Raw genomic sequence first — 18,955 nt, 5'->3', positions numbered from 1 at the left:
TTAGCCTTGATCACCTCATTGTTTGGGTTCACTTATGCACTTGTTACAAACAGTTTTGCTTGATCTATCATCTTAAACTGTTGTAGCCAACACACACAAAGAGTAAATCCAACCATGTAAATCCTTGTCTAGTGACAATAAATATATTCTTACTGGCTCTGCTGCATGTTCAGTTCTGGCAGCAAAATGAGTCCTTTCTGTCGTACTCTATTGTTCCTCTGCACCAGTCTGCTGTCCTGTTAAACATGAGCATTATGTCTTTTCTGATTGCATCACACTAGACGCTTGGCCTGCTCCACTCCACTCAGCAGCTGTTCAGCGGTTTAAGGATTTGGGCCTAGCCTTAAGAAACATGTTTACAATCCTGCCCAAATCTCATGCCAGTCTTGCCCAAACTTTGTTTACACATTTAATGACTTTGTCATTAAATGTGTAAACAAAGATGTGCACTCAGATGGATGCCCACAGACACTCACACTACGTAGAGGTCAGTGTGCAGTCAGGATCTGCATGAATGTCTTTTTTTCTGTTGAACATCACACATCAGTGGGTGTGAATTCCATTGATTGATTGATATCTATTATTTATTTTCTCCTTATTTTTCCTCTCCACCCCCTCCTCCTCTGATGTCCAGGTGCTGGCGTCCCCCAGTTTCAGCCCATCCTCCTGAACAGCGGCTCTCGCGTCCAGCTGCTGAGCAATGGCTCGCTGTTGATCAAACACGTCCTGGAGGACGACAGCGGCTTCTACCTGTGTAAGGTCAGCAACGATGTGGGAGCTGATGTCAGCAAGTCTATGTACCTCACCGTCAAAAGTAAGAGCATGCATCTGCTACACTATCAATAATGAGTGATGTCCAGCAATCAATGTGAATTTTAGTGGCTGAGGTAGTGCAGAGTAGGCAGTCATGGAAAATAATTATATCGTGATGTCTGCCTTGCTTCTTCCAGACAGTGTTATTTAAAAAAATAAATAAAATGCAGTTTTGCACCATCAACAGTTTACATTAAGTATGGTGACTCTAAGGACATTCTGTCAATTACCAACTGTCATGAATTGGTGGAGTAGATATCTCCACCAGAGTGCCACCCTTCAACAGTAAGAAGCCACAGGATCACAGTGCTGCCGAGTTTTGTCAGTTTGAGTCTCCGGTCGGGTTTGTGTCTTCAGATCCAGTTTCTTTGCTTGGCTTTAAACGCTCATATTTACAGATGAACAAACATCTGTTTCAGAGATAGCGGAATTACGGCCCACTTGGCCTACTCTAATGTGTCTTTGCTAATAGTACAAATGGTACTATTAGTGATACATACATAAGCCTTGTACACCAAATGTTATTGTTGTTGTTGTTTATAACCCCTGCAAACTAAAATTCACGGATATAGGAACCATCCTGCCTATCTGTCTTGTAAGTACAGTCACGTGCCCAGTTCCGGATCATTGCCAGTTCTGGATCACTGCTGTAGTTTTTGTGCCGCCATTTCTCGTAATCAGCACGAATAAGCTAATACTTGGTACCAATGGAAAGATTGATGTGTTGTCTACAAACGACCACAAGCTCGACCGGATCCAGCCATCCTTGTGATCAGCAGAGGAATCAAAACATCCCGGTGTCTGTGGTGTGCTTGCTTTTTCTGACTCACTCGTTCCTGCAAGTTTTAAAGTAACGATTTCTAAAATGTAGCAAAGGTGAGTTAGCCATTTGATGTTTTTGGTTCTAGAGTGGGAAAATACTTACTTACTTGGGTAGAAAATGTCAGTGTGTTATGTCTTGCTGTTTAATTGCTGCACGCATTTATCTCCGACGTGAAAATTTGCCAGTTCCAGATCACTTGAAGCAGCAGCCATCATGTCTGTAGTTGTCATCATCATCATCAATTTTATTTATATAGCGCCAAATCACAACAAACAGTTGCCCCAAGGCGCTTTATATTGTAAGGCAAGGCCATACAATAATTACGTAAAAACCCCAACGGTCAAAACGACCCCCTGTGAGCAAGCACTTGGCGACAGTGGGAAGGAAAAACTCCCTTTTAACAGGAAGAAACCTCCAGCAGAACCAGGCTCAGGGAGGGGCAGTCTTCTGCTGGGACTGGTTGGGGCTGAGGGAGAGAACCAAGAAAAAGACATGCTGTGGAGGGGAGCAGAGATCAATCACTAATGATTAAATGCAGAGTGGTGCATACAGAGCAAAAAGAGAAAGAAACACTCAGTGCATCATGGGAACCCCCCAGCAGTCTAAGTCTATAGCAGAATAACTAAGGGATGGTTCAGGGTCACCTGATCCAGCCCTAACTATAAGCTTTAGCAAAAAGGAAAGTTTTAAGTCTAATCTTAAAAGTAGAGAGGGTGTCTGTCTCCCTGATCCGAATTGGGAGCTGGTTCCACAGGAGAGGAGCCTGAAAGCTGAAGGCTCTGCCTCCCATTCTACTCTTACAAACCCTAGGAACTACAAGTAAGCCTGCAGTCTGAGAGCGAAGCGCTCTATTGGGGTGATATGGTACTATGAGGTCCCTAAGATAAGATGGGACCTGATTATTCAAAACCTTATAAGTAAGAAGAAGAATTTTAAATTCTATTCTAGAATTAACAGGAAGCCAATGAAGAGAGGCCAATATGGGTGAGATATGCTCTCTCCTTCTAGTCCCCGTTAGTACTCTAGCTGCAGCATTTTGAATTAACTGAAGGCTTTTCAGGGAACTTTTAGGACAACCTGAAAATAATGAATTACAATAGTCCAGCCTAGAGGAAATAAATGCATGAATTAGTTTTTCAGCATCACTCTGAGACAAGACCTTTCTAATTTTAGAGATATTGCGTAAATGCAAAAAAGCAGTCCTACATATTTGTTTAATATGCGCTTTGAATGACATATCCTGATCAAAAATGACTCCAAGATTTCTCACAGTATTACTAGAGGTCAGGGTAATGCCATCCAGAGTAAGGATCTGGTTAGACACCATGTTTCTAAGATTTGTGGGGCCAAGTACAATAACTTCAGTTTTATCTGAGTTTAAAAGCAGGAAATTAGAGGTCATCCATGTCTTTATGTCTGTAAGGCAATCCTGCAGTTTAGCTAATTGGTGTGTGTCCTCTGGCTTCATGGATAGATAAAGCTGGGTATCATCTGCGTAACAATGAAAATTTAAGCAATGCCGTCTAATAATACTGCCTAAGGGAAGCATGTATAAAGTGAATAAAATTGGTCCTAGCACAGAACCTTGTGGAACTCCATAATTAACCTTAGTCTGTGAAGAAGATTCCCCATTTACATGAACAAATTGTAATCTATTAGATAAATATGATTCAAACCACCGCAGCGCAGTGCCTTTAATGCCTATGGCATGCTCTAATCTCTGTAATAAAATTTTATGGTCAACAGTATCAAAAGCAGCACTGAGGTCTAACAGAACAAGCACAGAGATGAGTCCACTGTCTGAGGCCATAAGAAGATCATTTGTAACCTTCACTAATGCTGTTTCTGTACTATGATGAATTCAAAAAACCTGACTGAAACTCTTCAAATAGACCATTCCTCTGCAGATGATCAGTTAGCTGTTTTACAACTACCCTTTCAAGAATTTTTGAGAGAAAAGGAAGGTTGGAGATTGGCCGATAATTAGCTAAGATAGCTGGGTCAAGTGATGGCTTTTTAAGTAAGATGATAGTAGATGATAGATAGAGCAACAGACTCTTTTTCCAGGCTAAGTGAAGATCTTCTAAATTAGTGAGACGCCATTTCCTCTCCAACTTACGGGTTATCTGCTTTAAGCTGCGAGTTTGTGAGTTATACCACGGAGTCAGGCACTTCTGATTTAAAGCTCTCTTTTTCAGAGGAGCTACAGCATCCAAAGTTGTCTTCAATGAGGATGTAAAACTATTGACGAGATACTCTATCTCACTTACAGAGTTTAGGTAGCTACTCTGCACTGTGTTGGTATATGGCATTAGAGAACATAAAGAAGGAATCATATCCTTAAACCTAGTTACAGCGCTTTCTGAAAGACTTCTAGTGTAATGAAACTTATTCCCCACTGCTGGGTAGTCCATCAGAGTAAATGTAAATGTTATTAAGAAATGATCAGACAGAAGGGAGTTTTCAGGGAATGCTGTTAAGTCTTCAATTTCCATACCATAAGTCAGAACAAGATCTAAGATATGATTAAAGTGGTGGGTGGACTCATTACATTTTGAGCAAAGCCAGTTGAGTCTAATAATAGATTAAATGCAGTGTTGAGGCTGTCATTCTCAGCATCTGTGTGGATGTTAAATCGCCCACTATAATTATCTTATCTGAGCTAAGCACTAAGTCAGACAAAAGGTCTGAAAATTCACAGAGAAACTCACAGTAACGACCAGGAGGACGATAGATAACAACAAATAAAACTGGTTTTTGGGACTTCCAATTTGGATGGACAAGACTAAGAGTCAAGCTTTCAAATGAATTAAAGCTCTGTCTGGGTTTTTGATTAATTAATAAGCTGGAATGGAAGATTGCTGCTAATCCTCCGCCTCGGCCCGTGCTACGAGCATTCTGGCAGTTAGTGTGACTCAGGGGTGTTGACTCATTTAAACTAACATATTCATCCTGCTGTAACCAGGTTTCTGTAAGGCAGAATAAATCAATATGTTGATCAATTATTATATCATTTACTAACAGGGACTTAGAAGAGAGAGACCTAATGTTTAATAGACCACATTTAACTGTTTTAGTCTGTGGTGCAGTTGAAGGTGCTATATTATTTTTTCTTTTTGAATTTTTATGCTTAAATAGATTTTTGCTGGTTATTGGTGGTCTGGGAGCAGGCACCGTCTCTACGGGGATGGGGTAATGAGGGGATGGCAGGGGGAGAGAAGCTGCAGAGAGGTGTGTAAGACTACAACTCTGCTTCCTGGTCCCAACCCTGGATAGTCACGGTTTGGAGGATTTAAGAAAATTGGCCAGATTTCTAGAAATGAGAGCTGCTCCATCCAAAGTGGGATGGATGCCGTCTCTCCTAACAAGACCAGGTTTTCCCCAGAAGCTTTGCCAATTATCTATGAAGCCCACCTCATTTTTTTTTGTTGTTGTGAGCCTTGTGGACTTTGGGGCTCATCTCAAAATCACGAATGGGCATGAATGTGGGGGCTTTTACTTTTTAATTCGGGAGAAATCTCACCTCCACACTTCGTTTTTTGCTCATAAAATGTATACACTGAGACAAGATGCCACTGCCGCAAAATGCACCTGCTGTCTCTCAACGTATAACGCCGCTTTTCAAAACGAAGTAAATTCTCATTTAATAAGTATAATTTCTATCATTTTGTGTTCAAAACACATTCTCAGGCACAGTGTGTATCATTCTGCATTAGAAGGGCACCAGCCAGATGCCAGGAATGAACCCAAAGTGACACAGAGTGTTGTGATCCGGAACTGGCAAAAGTGATCCGTTTCTGGCAAATGTTCGCGCCACACATAATGTGGCTTCACACTTTAAGTAGAAGTGCTACACCACCCAGACTTTTTCAGCTAAATAACATCCAAATACCCAATACAACAACACACAATTAAAGGACATTCAGTTGCATTATGGCTCCGTATAGCGGGACTTTAAAAAAGGTGATCCGGAACTGGGCAACCGTCTGTACAGCTCCTCATAAACTGGTAGACCAATTTCAATGAAACTTAATACAGTACTGTCCAGTTTACCGGGAAGAGAACCTACTGCTAACAGGTTGCTTGACCACGGACAGAAGCTATCGCTAACTGCCTGTTTTACTGGGGAGAGAAGTTACAAGCTGTCATTAACAGAGGCTATTTTACCAGAAGAGAGAAGCTATGCGCTACCACAGCACAACAGGCTGTTTGTCCGTGTTCCACAAGCCATATAAACTGAGTACACTGTTAAATTTGGATATCGTTGACAAAAGTGGGACACAGCAGTGCTCTGAGTATTTCTTCTCCCATTTTTAAAAATGTTCAATTTTCAATTCCTTGACCCAAAATAAATTAAGCATACCAAATGGCAAATGTTAGCTCTTCCCAGTTTCTCAGTGATCGAAGCCATACACACTCACACATACACGCACACAGAGGCCTCTTGGCTATTATAATATAGACGCATACCATAATGGCAGTAGCATTCAGACAATGCCATAATGGTGGTAACACACTACCACGAGGCCTAAGCACCTCGTGCAGCTTAGTAAATCATTTTCCACAACGACATGAACAAAATAAGAATTAAAAATTTGCTTCCGTTAACTTCGTTTCTGCACCAAGAGATAGCTGTTTAGTAACACAGTAGAAGAACAAACAAATAAAAAAAACAATCCTTTCGACTCACCAAACCTGATTCAACATCAACAAAATATATACGCCTTTTCCTCAAACAATGGAAAAACATTTTGGCTTGGTCTCTGGTTTATTGTCATTATCTGCTTTTTCATTACTTGCTGGGTAAAAATCTCCATCCAATTTTGTCACTGCTTCACGTTCCGTCATGTTCCCTCTGTGTTCGTTCATTGGGCATGTTCTCAGCTTCTCCCTCCCTCCCTCTCACAGGGATTAGCTCTACTGATTGGCCCCTCAAATCAAAAGAAGCTGTACAGTCTACAAAATAACCACGTCAGTACAACTGCTTATCCTTAAAGCTATTTTTAACCTGGGTTAGACCTACGCCTCTGTTTTTCCCCTGCAGGATTTTGGTGCGGCATATGATCTGCTCTGTTTTGTTGTTGTTGTTGTTGTTGTTTTTTTTTTTTGTTTTTTTTTGTATGTGCGTGTTTTCTTTTTCGGCGTGGAAGGCAGTGTGACAGTTTCTCTGCAGGCTTACCTTTGCATTGTTGTGCACTGCAGCTCTTGTTCTAGTCATTGTATTTTTTGACTGCTTCTGTCATTTCCTCTTTAGTGATCTTCTGTTTATTTAATATATTCTATGTGAGTCTGTTTGTTGTGGTTGTTATGGTTTCTTTCTGTCACCTCTTGGGGATTTGTTTCTCGTCCCTCGATAACTGACTGGTGTCTTTGAAAGACACATCAATTCTGTCACCCATTGCCAGATTGTCAGGTTCCATCCATTCTTTTCTCGCATTCGGTTTTTGCGCTCATGTTTCAGATATCCATGTATGAACCTATTACTGCCTTTTGACCACCAAGTTTTGCTGACTGGACATTGGATTTGTTGCATGGTCGGACTGCCTTTTTGTATTTTGACCTGTGCCTGTTTATTGGATCACCCTTTTGCTCTTCCCTCCATAAAGACGGTTACTTCACAGACTTCTCTTCTTTTTACCAACCTTGCTTGTGACTTCATCCTTGAGTCAGCTTGTCATCAGAGAAAACCTTTTTTTAGTTATTTATCAGGATTTCTGAACATCACTGCCTGGTGTTTTTATACAATAAGATGCCGTCTTCTTACCACCTTTGTTATTACTGCTTTGGGGTTGAAGTCAGATCAGTTACCGCAAGAGGCTGGTGCACAACACTGGAATCCACCACTAGTTTATTAACACCAGTAAACATAATGAGAGAGCTACAACAAGCATACATATACAGGGCCAAAAAATTAAATACAGTAACCTCAGAAACAAAACAACCAAAACCAGAAATTTTCAGAACGTGCCATTTTTGAAAATACTATCAATCAATCAATCAATTTTTTTATATAGCGCCAAATCACAACAAACAGTTGCCCCAAGGCGCTTTATATTGTAAGGCAAGGCCATACAATAATTATGTAAAACCCCAACGGTCAAAACGACCCCCTGTGAGCAAGCACTTGGCTACAGTGGGAAGGAAAAACTCCCTTTTAACAGGAAGAAACCTCCAGCAGAACCAGGCTCAGGGAGGGGCAGTCTTCTGCTGGGACTGGTTGGGGCTGAGGGAGAGAACCAGGAAAAAGACATGCTGTGGAGGGGAGCAGAGATCGATCACTAATGATTAAATGCAGAGTGGTGCATACAGAGCAAAAAGAGAAAGAAACAGTGCATCATGGGAACCCCCCAGCAGTCTACGTCTATAGCAGCATAACTAAGGGATGGTTCAGGGTCACCTGATCCAGCCCTAACTATAAGCTTTAGCAAAAAGGAAAGTTTTAAGCCTAATCTTAAAAGTAGAGAGGGTGTCTGTCTCCCTGATCTGAATTGGGAGCTGGTTCCACAGGAGAGGAGCCTGAAAGCTGAAGGCTCTGCCTCCCATTCTACTCTTACAAACCCTAGGAACTACAAGTAAGCCTGCAGTCTGAGAGCGAAGCGCTCTATTGGGGTGATATGGTACTACGAGGTCCCTAAGATAAGATGGGACCTGATTATTCAAAACCTTATAAGTAAGAAGAAGAATTTTAAATTCTATTCTAGAATTAACAGGAAGCCAATGAAGAGAGGCCAATATGGGTGAGATATGCTCTCTCCTTCTAGTCCCCGTCAGTACTCTAGCTGCAGCATTTTGAATTAACTGAAGGCTTTTTAGGGAACTTTTAGGACAACCTGATAATAATGAATTACAATAGTCCAGCCTAGAGGAAATAAATGCATGAATTAGTTTTTCAGCATCACTGAATCATCACTATAATGACTAGTCAATGCATACACCAATATATTAATATTATAGTAATTAGAGGGAGTTTTTCCTTACCACTGTCACCTGTGTGCTTGCTTGGGGTGGTGGTAAGGTTCGACCTTATCCATGTGAAGCACCTAGAGGCAGCATTGTTGTGGTTTGACATTATTAAATACAATTAATTGAATAAAATAAATTTAATTAATACATCCGCATAACATTAATATAATATTAATATAATATGTAATTGTATTACATATTACAATTACATATGTAATATGTAATTGTTACGGTTAGAGCTAGAATAGAGTCAAATAGAACCCCACTCGCAGACAGCCACATCACAGGAGGATGAATTCCAAAAACCCAAGATGCTTTAATAATTCCAACAAGGTGAGTCACAGTCAAACAAGCAGGTTCCGGTACATGACATCAACCAAAAATCTAACACAAAATACAAACCAGGGAGCAGTCAGGAGGTGTGTCAGGTGAAGACTAAAACTAATGACAGCAGGTGAAATTGGACATCACCAAGTGAGTAGAAATAAAACCTGAACAGAAACACAAAACCAAAACATAAGGTACACAAAAATGCCAAAACAATCGTGGAACTAACCATAATAAACATCTAAGCAAACAGGCAGTAAGATGATAGCACCACGAATGGAACAAAGAACCACAGGGGAAAAACTAATACTACAATAATAAACACATAAGATAAACGTGGAACTGGAACAACTTGAAAATCACAACCACGTAATGAACATAGGAGCTTAGGACCCTGACCATGGACAGATAAAGTGACAGACATAAGAAACATAGTGACAAACACTGATGACAAGGGCACACACACGCACACACGGGACGCACACAGGCATGACACACACACACATGCACGGGACTCACACAGGAATGATGCACACCCACCCATGCAGAACAGGAATGAACCACACACACACACACACCAGACAGATATGGCCCAGAGGCGCACAGGTACAAACACACGTAGGAAACCAAAAGGGGGAGTAGGCAACAGACAGAACAAATCATATAAAGACGAGGACCGAATTGAAACACAATTCCAAAGATGAAAGACACAGACAGGCAAGTAAGGCTTGGACCCCAGGGTGCAGGCAGCAGAATATAAAAGATCAAGTGCAAAAACAAGGTGTTTAATAATCCAAAGTGATGGTGGGAAGTGGGAAATCCAAAAATGCAAAGACAGACAAAGTGATTAAACAACAACAAAAACCAACTGCCAAAAAAACGACAGTGAGAAGGACACTTACTTGACGAAGCACAACAAGACTGGAGGCAGGTATGACAAACTGGAAGTAATCGACTGGCAGTGAGTAACCAAATGGGTATGACTTAAATACCAACAAAATGATTATCAACAGGTGTGAGTGGAGAAAACGCAAATGCGTTATAGGATAAATGAAGGAATACCGAGAGACCCTAAAATACACAGACAATCTGAGGTAGGTGGAGTATACAGCAGATCAGGAAATAATAAATCAACACTAAAGTGCAGCTCTTACGGAAACTATTGTGGAAATAACCCGTGTCAGCATAGAACTGAACCAGACCAGCGGGGCTAAAAATATAATAGAATGACACAATACCTTGACCCAAAATTGAAACAGAAGTATGATGAAAGCATGACATAAAAAACAATGACAAAGCACATGAGAAAACACAACCCGATTACCAGGGGTGGGAATCCTCAGACACAGAAGAACTGTCAGACGGTGCGCACGGCTGTCAGGCATCACCATGACAACTGCACATGGCCAAGGGACCAAAAGTCACAATGAGGATCACACCCATAACCCCACCACCACCACCCCAAACACACCCACACACACACACACACACACACACACACCGTTGAGGACAGAGACACACTCACATGATAACAGGCAAACAGTAATTGAGATGCGGGAGACACCAATGCCAGGAACACACCCACACACACACACACACACCAGCCACACACCTGCACCCACGGACAACAGGAGGAGGAGCACACCAAGGACAGATGAGACCCATGCACCGGGGGTCACGTAACACACGCATTCACCCACATACTCTCACACAGACACCCCCAAAAGAGGACACAGACAGGTGACAGGGACTCAAACATGACCGGAAACACACACACACTCACACTCGTCTTCAACCGCTTAGTCCAATCAAGGGTCGCTGTGGGCTGGAGCCCATCCCAGCAGTCATAGAGTGTGAGGCGGGGTACACCCAGGACAGGACGCCAGTCTGTCGCAGGGCCACAAACAGAGAAACAAACACATTCACAACCACTCGTACACCTATGGACAATTTAAAGATTCCAGTACACCTAACCTGCATGTCTTTGGATGTGGGAGGAAACCGGAACACTCGGAGGAAACCCACGCAAACACAGGGAGAACATGCAAACTTCACACAGAAAGGCCACAGGCAGGAATTGAACCCATGACCTTCTCGCTGTGAGTAACAGTGCTAACCACTAAGCCACCATGCTGCCATGACCAGAAACAGTAACACATAAAAAAAAAAAAAAAATACAGAGGCACGTCAAACAACCAAACCCCAACAGACAGGGGCAGCAGAGCACACACACATGTAATAATAAAAATATAATAAATATAATAATAAACTATAATATATAAGAATTAGATTAGAATGGATTATGCTCTAAATCCACAACAAATTAAATATGTTCACTGGCATTGAGAATCTACACATGCCTGACTCTCCTGACCATGAAGATTCACACTTCTAATTGCAGTATTTGAGACAAAAGTGGTGTGTGTGTGTGTGTGTGTGTGTGTGTGTGTGTGTTGTGTGTGTGTGTGTGTGTGTGTGTGTGTGTGTGTGTGTGTGTGTGTGTGTGTGTGTGTGTGTGTGTGTGGTGTGTGTGGTTGCATACCCTGATCCAGATAAGCCTCAAAATCTGGTCTTCTGTTCCTCTCTCCAAGGTGCATTACATTACAGCAATTATTTATTTTATTTTATTTATTTATTTTTGAGATACGCTGCTGACAAAGAAACAAACACACAGCCAAACAAGCAAACGTCGATGGAAACATGACCTCCTTGGTGAAGGTAATAATACCGTTGTCCCTGCAGAGGTGTGCGGTGGTGTTTTTATAGGTCACTTTGCTGACTGCAGCAGCCTGTTGCTATGCAGCAAGTTGACCTGCGGCAGCAATAACCTTTCTTCTTTTTCCATTTTCCTCCAAACACTGTAGATTCAACACAGGTTTCAGCTGTTTATATTCACATTTTCTGATGCTGCATATTTTATTACCCGCACTAAACATCGATTTTTCTTTAATGCAGCATGTTTTAGCTTATATAACGAAAAAATATTGATAATAAATTCAAGCTGCAGTTGTTCTTGATGTGTAGTAGTGAGTATATAATGGGCCAAATCCTTTCAAGTCAAAGTGAGCATTCACCTTTTAGAGGTTATACTGAGGAGGTAATGCAATAATGTGATGACAAGAAGTGCAGATCCTCTGGTTTCTGCAATTTTCCTGCATGTGTTATTTTCTGTGTATGTTGGAGGAGATGAAAAACAAAACATCTAGAAGAGTGACACATATGACAGATGAGAGACTGTGATAACCATTTCAGTTTTTTTAGTTTTCTAACAGTCAGAGAGAGAGAGGAAGGAGAGGAAGGAGAGAGGAAGAGAGACCTTGCTGTCAGCTTCAGTTTCTAATTTCAATCTGTTATTTTTAGTCCTCACCTTGGGGAAAGCTCAGTCCCTCTAAGATGGAGTGACTAGGTGACAGACAGACAAACAGTTAGTTGAGTCCATTCCCTCCAGTTAGTTAATGGAAAAGGTAAAAACCATACATGCTATCATCATGTAACCAGTGTTGTCACAGTTACTTTGCGAAAGTAATGCAATTACTGATTACTGATTACTACTTGAAAAAGTAACTTAGTTACTTTACTGATTACTCAATTTTAAAAGTAACTAAGTTAGATTACTAGTTACTTTATTAGTTACTTTCAGCAGCTGCCGATAACACCCCTCTGCCACCTCAGCGTGATGACCTGTTTTTTGCCAGTACTCACTTTACAGTCGCCCTTTCTTAACTTCAATGAATATAAATACTTATTTTATAAAAAATTAAAAAAGACATCTTTCTTGACCTCATATTTAACTGTTGACAGCACTGTCACGGTAAAAGTTATGATTTCTAACCAACATTATTTATAAATGTAACTATTAAATTCTTTCTCACATTTTACTAACAGTTAAATTCTCTCTAAATATTTTAGTTGTTGAAATTATTATTATAACTAGTAGTAGTAGTAGTAGTAGTAGTAGTAGTAGTAAAAAAGGCTTCAAAACTGGACCTTTAATCTAGGGTTGCTGTGGGGGGCCATGTCCCTGCCCTGCCCCACGCTCCCTTTCTGTCTGGATTTGCCCCTGCTTTGACGTTTGAGCACAAAGAATGGATAATGTTTATTTACGTAGAAAACACGACCAGGTTAACAGTTAAGAAAGTTTTATCAATGTTTATTACATCATGTCATCCTCAGAAAGAAAGTTTGGGCGCATTTTGGTGGAAAAAAGTATTAGTTGTTAATGTGTCGCGGATCAGCTGTTTATGGGGGGACACACAGACTGGCTCAGAGTTAAAAATAAAGGGGAAAAAAGCACAAAAATGTCTTTGTAAAGATCAGTACAGGTGTGTTGCCGTCACTGCGCTGTGAGAGATGAGGACCACTCATAGCTGCTGCAGAGAACCGTGGAGTAAAAGCTCACAGCTCGCTGAAAGCGGGCAAAGTGGGCAGTTCAGTTGACTCCCGACCACCTGCCCACAGGCCAACTTTAATGCTGTAATCGATCCACAGTGCAAAAATAATAGTAACGCACAGTGACTTGGAGAAGAACTTTAATCTGATTACTGATTTGGACAGATTAACGTGTTAGATTACTCATTACTGTCATGGTCTGGCCCTTTTGGGGCCAGCTGCTATGATTCTGGACCTTTTTCTGAGTTCTGAGCGTCTGTGTCAGTCTTATCATTGTCATGTTCATGTTATGATTGGTTTTGTTTCTTATTCTCTGTGTATCTTCTCTTCGACACGTATTTAGTTTTGCTTTATTGTTTATTTGCTTTCACTCTTGGTCCCTTAGTTGCTATAGTCTTAGTTTCACTCTGTTTGTCACATTTATTATATTGCGCTTTAGTCACAGGGTTTTGTTACTGTTTATCTTCAGTGTTTCTTATCTGATTATATTCCATTTGTTATTTATTGCTCTTTCTGTTTTTCAGTTATCTTGTTTCATTAATTGCATTATTCTGTAGTCATTTGGTTTGTTTATTCTCTGTTTGTCAGTAGTTTATTTTGGCTCCTCTCATTTGTGATTTCAGTTATGCTTTAATGTTGGGTTTTGGTTTTCAGTTATCATGTTCATGCTCTGTTCCTCATAGTGGTTATAGTTGCATTTTATTCTGTCCATGGTTTCTGTTTTTGCCTCATCTTCATTGATTGCCCCTGCACCAGCTCTATGACTATGACTCTTTTTGCTCTGTTTTCATCCTCTTCCACTCTTGCACCTGCTCATGTGTCTTTGTCTCTTTCATCACTCCACTCTGTTTTCCTGTCTTCACTATCTTGCCCCATGCGTATCTTTGTTCACTAGTCACGCCCCCTTCCAGAGCTTTCACTGACACCTGCATCTTGTTTCACTAATTACACCATCAGTTATTTAAGCCCTCACAGTCTCACAGCTCACTGCCAGATCACTGTCTTTGTACACTTTCCAGCCCTGTTCCTCACTTTGTCTTTTGCCTGCATGTATTTTGACTCTGCCTCATTTTTTGACCTTGACTTTGCCTTACCTTTGATAGCCCATACACCGTGTTTTTGACCTGTGCCTGTTTATTGTACCATGTCTCAGCCCCTTGTCTTTTTGCTACCTTTGCCTCACTGCTGGACCTCCTGTGTACCGAACCCCTGCCTGTTATTAAACCATCTGAACTTTATCAATCTCTTGAGCTTGCGTTTGTGTCCATCTGGTTTGTGCCACATCTGATAGAGCCACGCCTAATAGTTACTGAAAAAAGCCGTCAGATTAGAGTAATGCATTGCCAGCATCACTGCATGTAACACACCAAATTAAAAGGACATATAAGACAAACATTCAAATCTGGTGAACTTTGATGCAACAGTTTTGTTGTAATGCAGTCATTCTCTTTTCCACTCCACTGTGTATAACTGGTGATGGAACAGGAAAAAAAGTTATATTTCGCACACTTTCTGCAGTCAGAATCAGGTGTCCTTTTGCATGATCACTCAGTTTTTGAGAGCTGCCTACTCCAGACATATTTAAAACACAGTACCATGCATGTGGTTTATTGCAGCATCACTTGTTTGAAACAGTATGACAGTTTCACTTAAATTCGTACAAAATCATAAGTGGTACAGAACGTTGAGTGTTTGAGCCATAGTATTGACAAAATCAAAGATATACATTTTTATTGATTTCAATATAAATATATTTATGGCTATTGTAATTTATTTATTTACAGACATAAGGCACATATGTGCCTTATATGCCTGATGTGTAATATGTAAAAATCACAATTTTTTTTTATGATGCAAGCACATAATCTGTTATAGGTGACATCCTTCAATAATAACAAAATGGAAATTTTAATCTTTGTTTTAACAAGCAAACACACGGGCAAACAGGCAAACATCAACAAACATATTTGTTTGGGTTTTTTTTAATTGGACAATGAGGTGTTAATCTAATTCTTGAATGAATCTGAAAAAATTCTCAACTATGATTTTGGTTGATATACTATGAAGAGACATTTCAAACATACGGTGCATCTGGAAAGTATTCACAACGCTTCACTTTTTCCACATTTTGTTATGTTACAGCCTTATTCCAAAATGGAGTAAATTCATTTTTTCCCCCTGAAAATTCTACTCACAGTAACCCATAATGACAACATGCAGAATTTTTTTTCAAATTTATTAAAAATAAAAAACTAAGAAATCACATGTACGTAAGTATTCACACCCTTTCTTCAGTACTTTGTTGATGCACCTTTGGCAGCAATTACAGCCTCAAATCCTTTTGAATATGATGCCACAAGCTTGGAGCACCTATATTTGGGTAGTTTTGCCCATTCCTCTTTGCAGCACCTCTCAAGTTCCATCAGGTTGGATGGGGAGCATCAGTGCACAGTCATTTTCAGATCTTTCCAGAGTTGTTAAATTGGATTCAGGTCTGGGCTCTTGTTGGGTCACTCAAGGACATTCAGAGTTGTCCTGAAGCCACTCCTTTGATATCTTGGCTGTCTCTGTACATTGCTGCATTCATCTTTCCCTCAATCCTGACTAGTCTCCTAGTTCCTGTGGCTGAAAAACATCCTCACAGCATGATGCTGCCACCATCATGCTTCACTGTAGGGATGGTGTCTGGTTTCCTCCACGCACGATGCCTGGCATTCACACCAAAGAGTTCAATCTTTGTCTCATCAGACCAGAGAATTTTGTTTCTCGTGATCTGAGAGTCCTTCAGGTACCTTTTGGCAAACTCCAGGCGGCCTGCCATGTGCCTTTTACTAAGGAGTGGCTTCCGTCTGGCCACTCTACCATACAGGCCAGACTGGTGGATTGCTGCAGAGATGATTGTCCTTCTGGAAGGTTCTACTCTCTCCACAGAGGAATGCTGGAGCTCTGACAGAGTGGCCATCAGGTTTTTGGTCACCTCCCTGACTAAGGTCCTTTTCCCCTGATCCCTCAGTTTAGACGGGCGGCCAGCTCTAGGAGGAGTCCTGGTGGATTTGAACATCTTCCATTTACGGATGATGGAGGCCACCATACTCGTTGGGCCCTTCAAAGCAGCAGAAATGTTTATGTGCCGTTCCCCAGATTTGTGCCTCAAGACAATCCTGTCTCAGAGGCCTACAAACAATTCCTTTGACTTCATGCTTGGTTTGTACTCTGACATGCACTGTCAACTGTGGGACCTTATATGTAGACAGGTGTGTGCCTTTCCAAATCATGTCCGGTCAACTGAATTTACCCCAGGTGGACTACGGTTAAGCTGTAGAAACATCTGAAGAATGATCAGCGGAAACAGGAGGAACCTGAGCTCAATTTTGAGCTTCATAGCAAAAGCTGTGAATACGTATGTACGTGTGAATTCTTAGTTTTTTTTTGTTGTTGTTTTTGTTTTAAATAAATTTGCAAAAACCTAAAAAAAATAAAAAATAAAAACTTTTTTTTTCACATTGTCATTATGGGGTATTATCGTGTGTAGAATGTTGAGGGGAAAAAATGAATTTTATCCGTTTTGGAATAAGGCTGTAACACAACAAAATGTGGAAAAAACGAAGTGTTTTGAATACTTTCCAGATGCACTGTAATTTTCTCTGGTCCCACAAATGAACCACACTCATCATGAACAAGTACACTTGTCTAATTTACGTACAGTGTGAATGGTGTTGTTTTACAAGCAGTCTAAGTCATTTATGACTTTTCAGATTCAGTGGAAAATGTTTATATATTGGACAAACCCTCTGACATCACCCAGAGATTTTCAAAGGAGCGGGTTTGAAGGTCAAATGGGGTTTCTCCAAGTGTCACCATCTTGGCAATGCATGACTTTGCCTAACTCAGGGCCATCACAAAAATGGGTAAAGATGTGCAGGATAAGCAAGAAACCCTTGACTTTGGTAGGATGAATGAAGGCCAAACATGCCCCGATATTGCAGTTGCCATACAAGGGAAGCCAAACAAAAACTAACCGGCTGATTTCGATGGAGATGTTTGAGTAATGCACAGCTTTGTGAACTGGGCAGTGGTTGGGTGCCAACATACGAGGTCTATTAGATAATAAACCGACCCTTTTTATTTATTTTTTTTAACTATATGGATTTGAATGACGTGCGATTACACCAATCATGCTTGAACCCTCGTGCGCATACGAGTTTTTTCACGCGTGTCGGTGACGTCATTTCCCTGTGGGTAGGCCTTGAGTGAGATGTGGTCCCGCCCTCTCAGCTGAATTCCTTTGTTTCACACGCTGCTCGAGACGGCACGCGTTGCTTTATCAACATTTTTTCTGGACCTGTGAGGAATATCCGAGTGGACACTATTCGAGAAATTAAGCTGGTTTTCGGTGAAAAGTTTAACGGCTGATGAGATATTATGGGGTGTTTCTGTCGGTGTAAGGACTTCCCACGGAGCAGGACATCGTGCAGCGCTTCCAGGCGCCGTCGTCGGCCTGTTTCGACCTGAAAACATCCTAATTTAAGGCTTAATTCACCCAGGACGTCATGAGAGAACAGAGAAGATTCAGAAGAGGCCGGCATGAGGACTTTATGCGGACATTCCACTTTTTAAGGACATTTTTTAATGAAAGACGTGCGCGCAAATTCGCTGAGTCGTTTCCGTGACGACTCGGCAAATCTGTGTGCGCCGCGACAGGAAAAACACCTCCGTGTTGAAAACCATTTGTAAAATTCAGGCGGCTTTTGATGGCTTTCAACAAGTGAGTAACTGAGAAATTGTTTAACAGCTTGGGCATGTTCCAACTTGCCCGTTAAGGGTTGGAAACCTTAACGGGCAAGGTGTTTTTCCTATCGTGACCCCCTGCAGTCGGGTGCGGCCCGACGTGCGACTCTGCCCGCACGTTCTTTCATTACAAAATGTCCGTTAACAATGGAATGTCCGAATAAACTCCTCATGCCGACTTCTTCTGAAAGTTCTCTGTTCTCTGACGACTTCCTGGATCAACAGAGCCTGAAATGTGGAAGTTTTCAACTTGAAACGGTGAGACGCTGCCGCCTCGAAGCGCAGATCGCCGTCAGGCGCCGTGGGCCGTCCTTACGGCGACACTACCAGACCAAAATCTCTCATCAGCCGTTAAAATTTTTACCGAAAACCAGCTGAATTTATCGAATGGTGTCCACTCAGTTGTGCCTTACATTTTTGAAAAAATTTTGATCAAACAAAGCAGCAGTCTCTGAGCCATTCCTAAACAATGAAAAAATCGACGAGAGGGTGGGCCACTCCTCACTCAAAGACTGCCCACAGGCGAATGACGTAACCGACAGGCGTGAAAAAACTCTCACATGCCCACGAGGGTTCAAGCATGTCTGATGTAATCACACGTGATTCAAATCCATATGGTTTTTGAAAAAAATAATAAGGTCGGATACTTTTCTAATAGACCTCGTACTCAGCAAAAGCACCAGTGTTAAATTGACACTGTCAGTGAACATATGGTCCTACACTGACTATGTGTGCCTGTAATATTGCCTTAGAAAAGACCATCAGTGGACCAGATGTCAACATGCTATCTGCTAATTTGTGCTAACCTGGTGCTAATGTTGGGCACATAAAAATGAAATAACACAAAAATTT

The 18,955-nt window shown here is 41.2% G+C and overlaps 1 protein-coding gene across 1 annotated transcript in view; it reads left to right on the top strand.

The window, feature by feature from the left end:
* dscamb (Down syndrome cell adhesion molecule b) overlaps nt 1-18,955 on the top strand; it is a 498,706-nt gene that overhangs the window by 320,044 nt on the left and 159,707 nt on the right. The window contains 1 exon segment of the mRNA XM_034168081.1: nt 635-814. Coding sequence (XP_034023972.1) covers nt 635-814 — 180 coding nt within the window.

This window comes from Thalassophryne amazonica, chromosome 4, assembly GCF_902500255.1.
Source record: "Thalassophryne amazonica chromosome 4, fThaAma1.1, whole genome shotgun sequence".
NCBI lineage: Eukaryota > Metazoa > Chordata > Actinopteri > Batrachoidiformes > Batrachoididae > Thalassophryne > Thalassophryne amazonica.
Note: the sequence above shows the minus strand (reverse complement) of the source record. Positions and strands in the feature narration are given on the sequence as shown.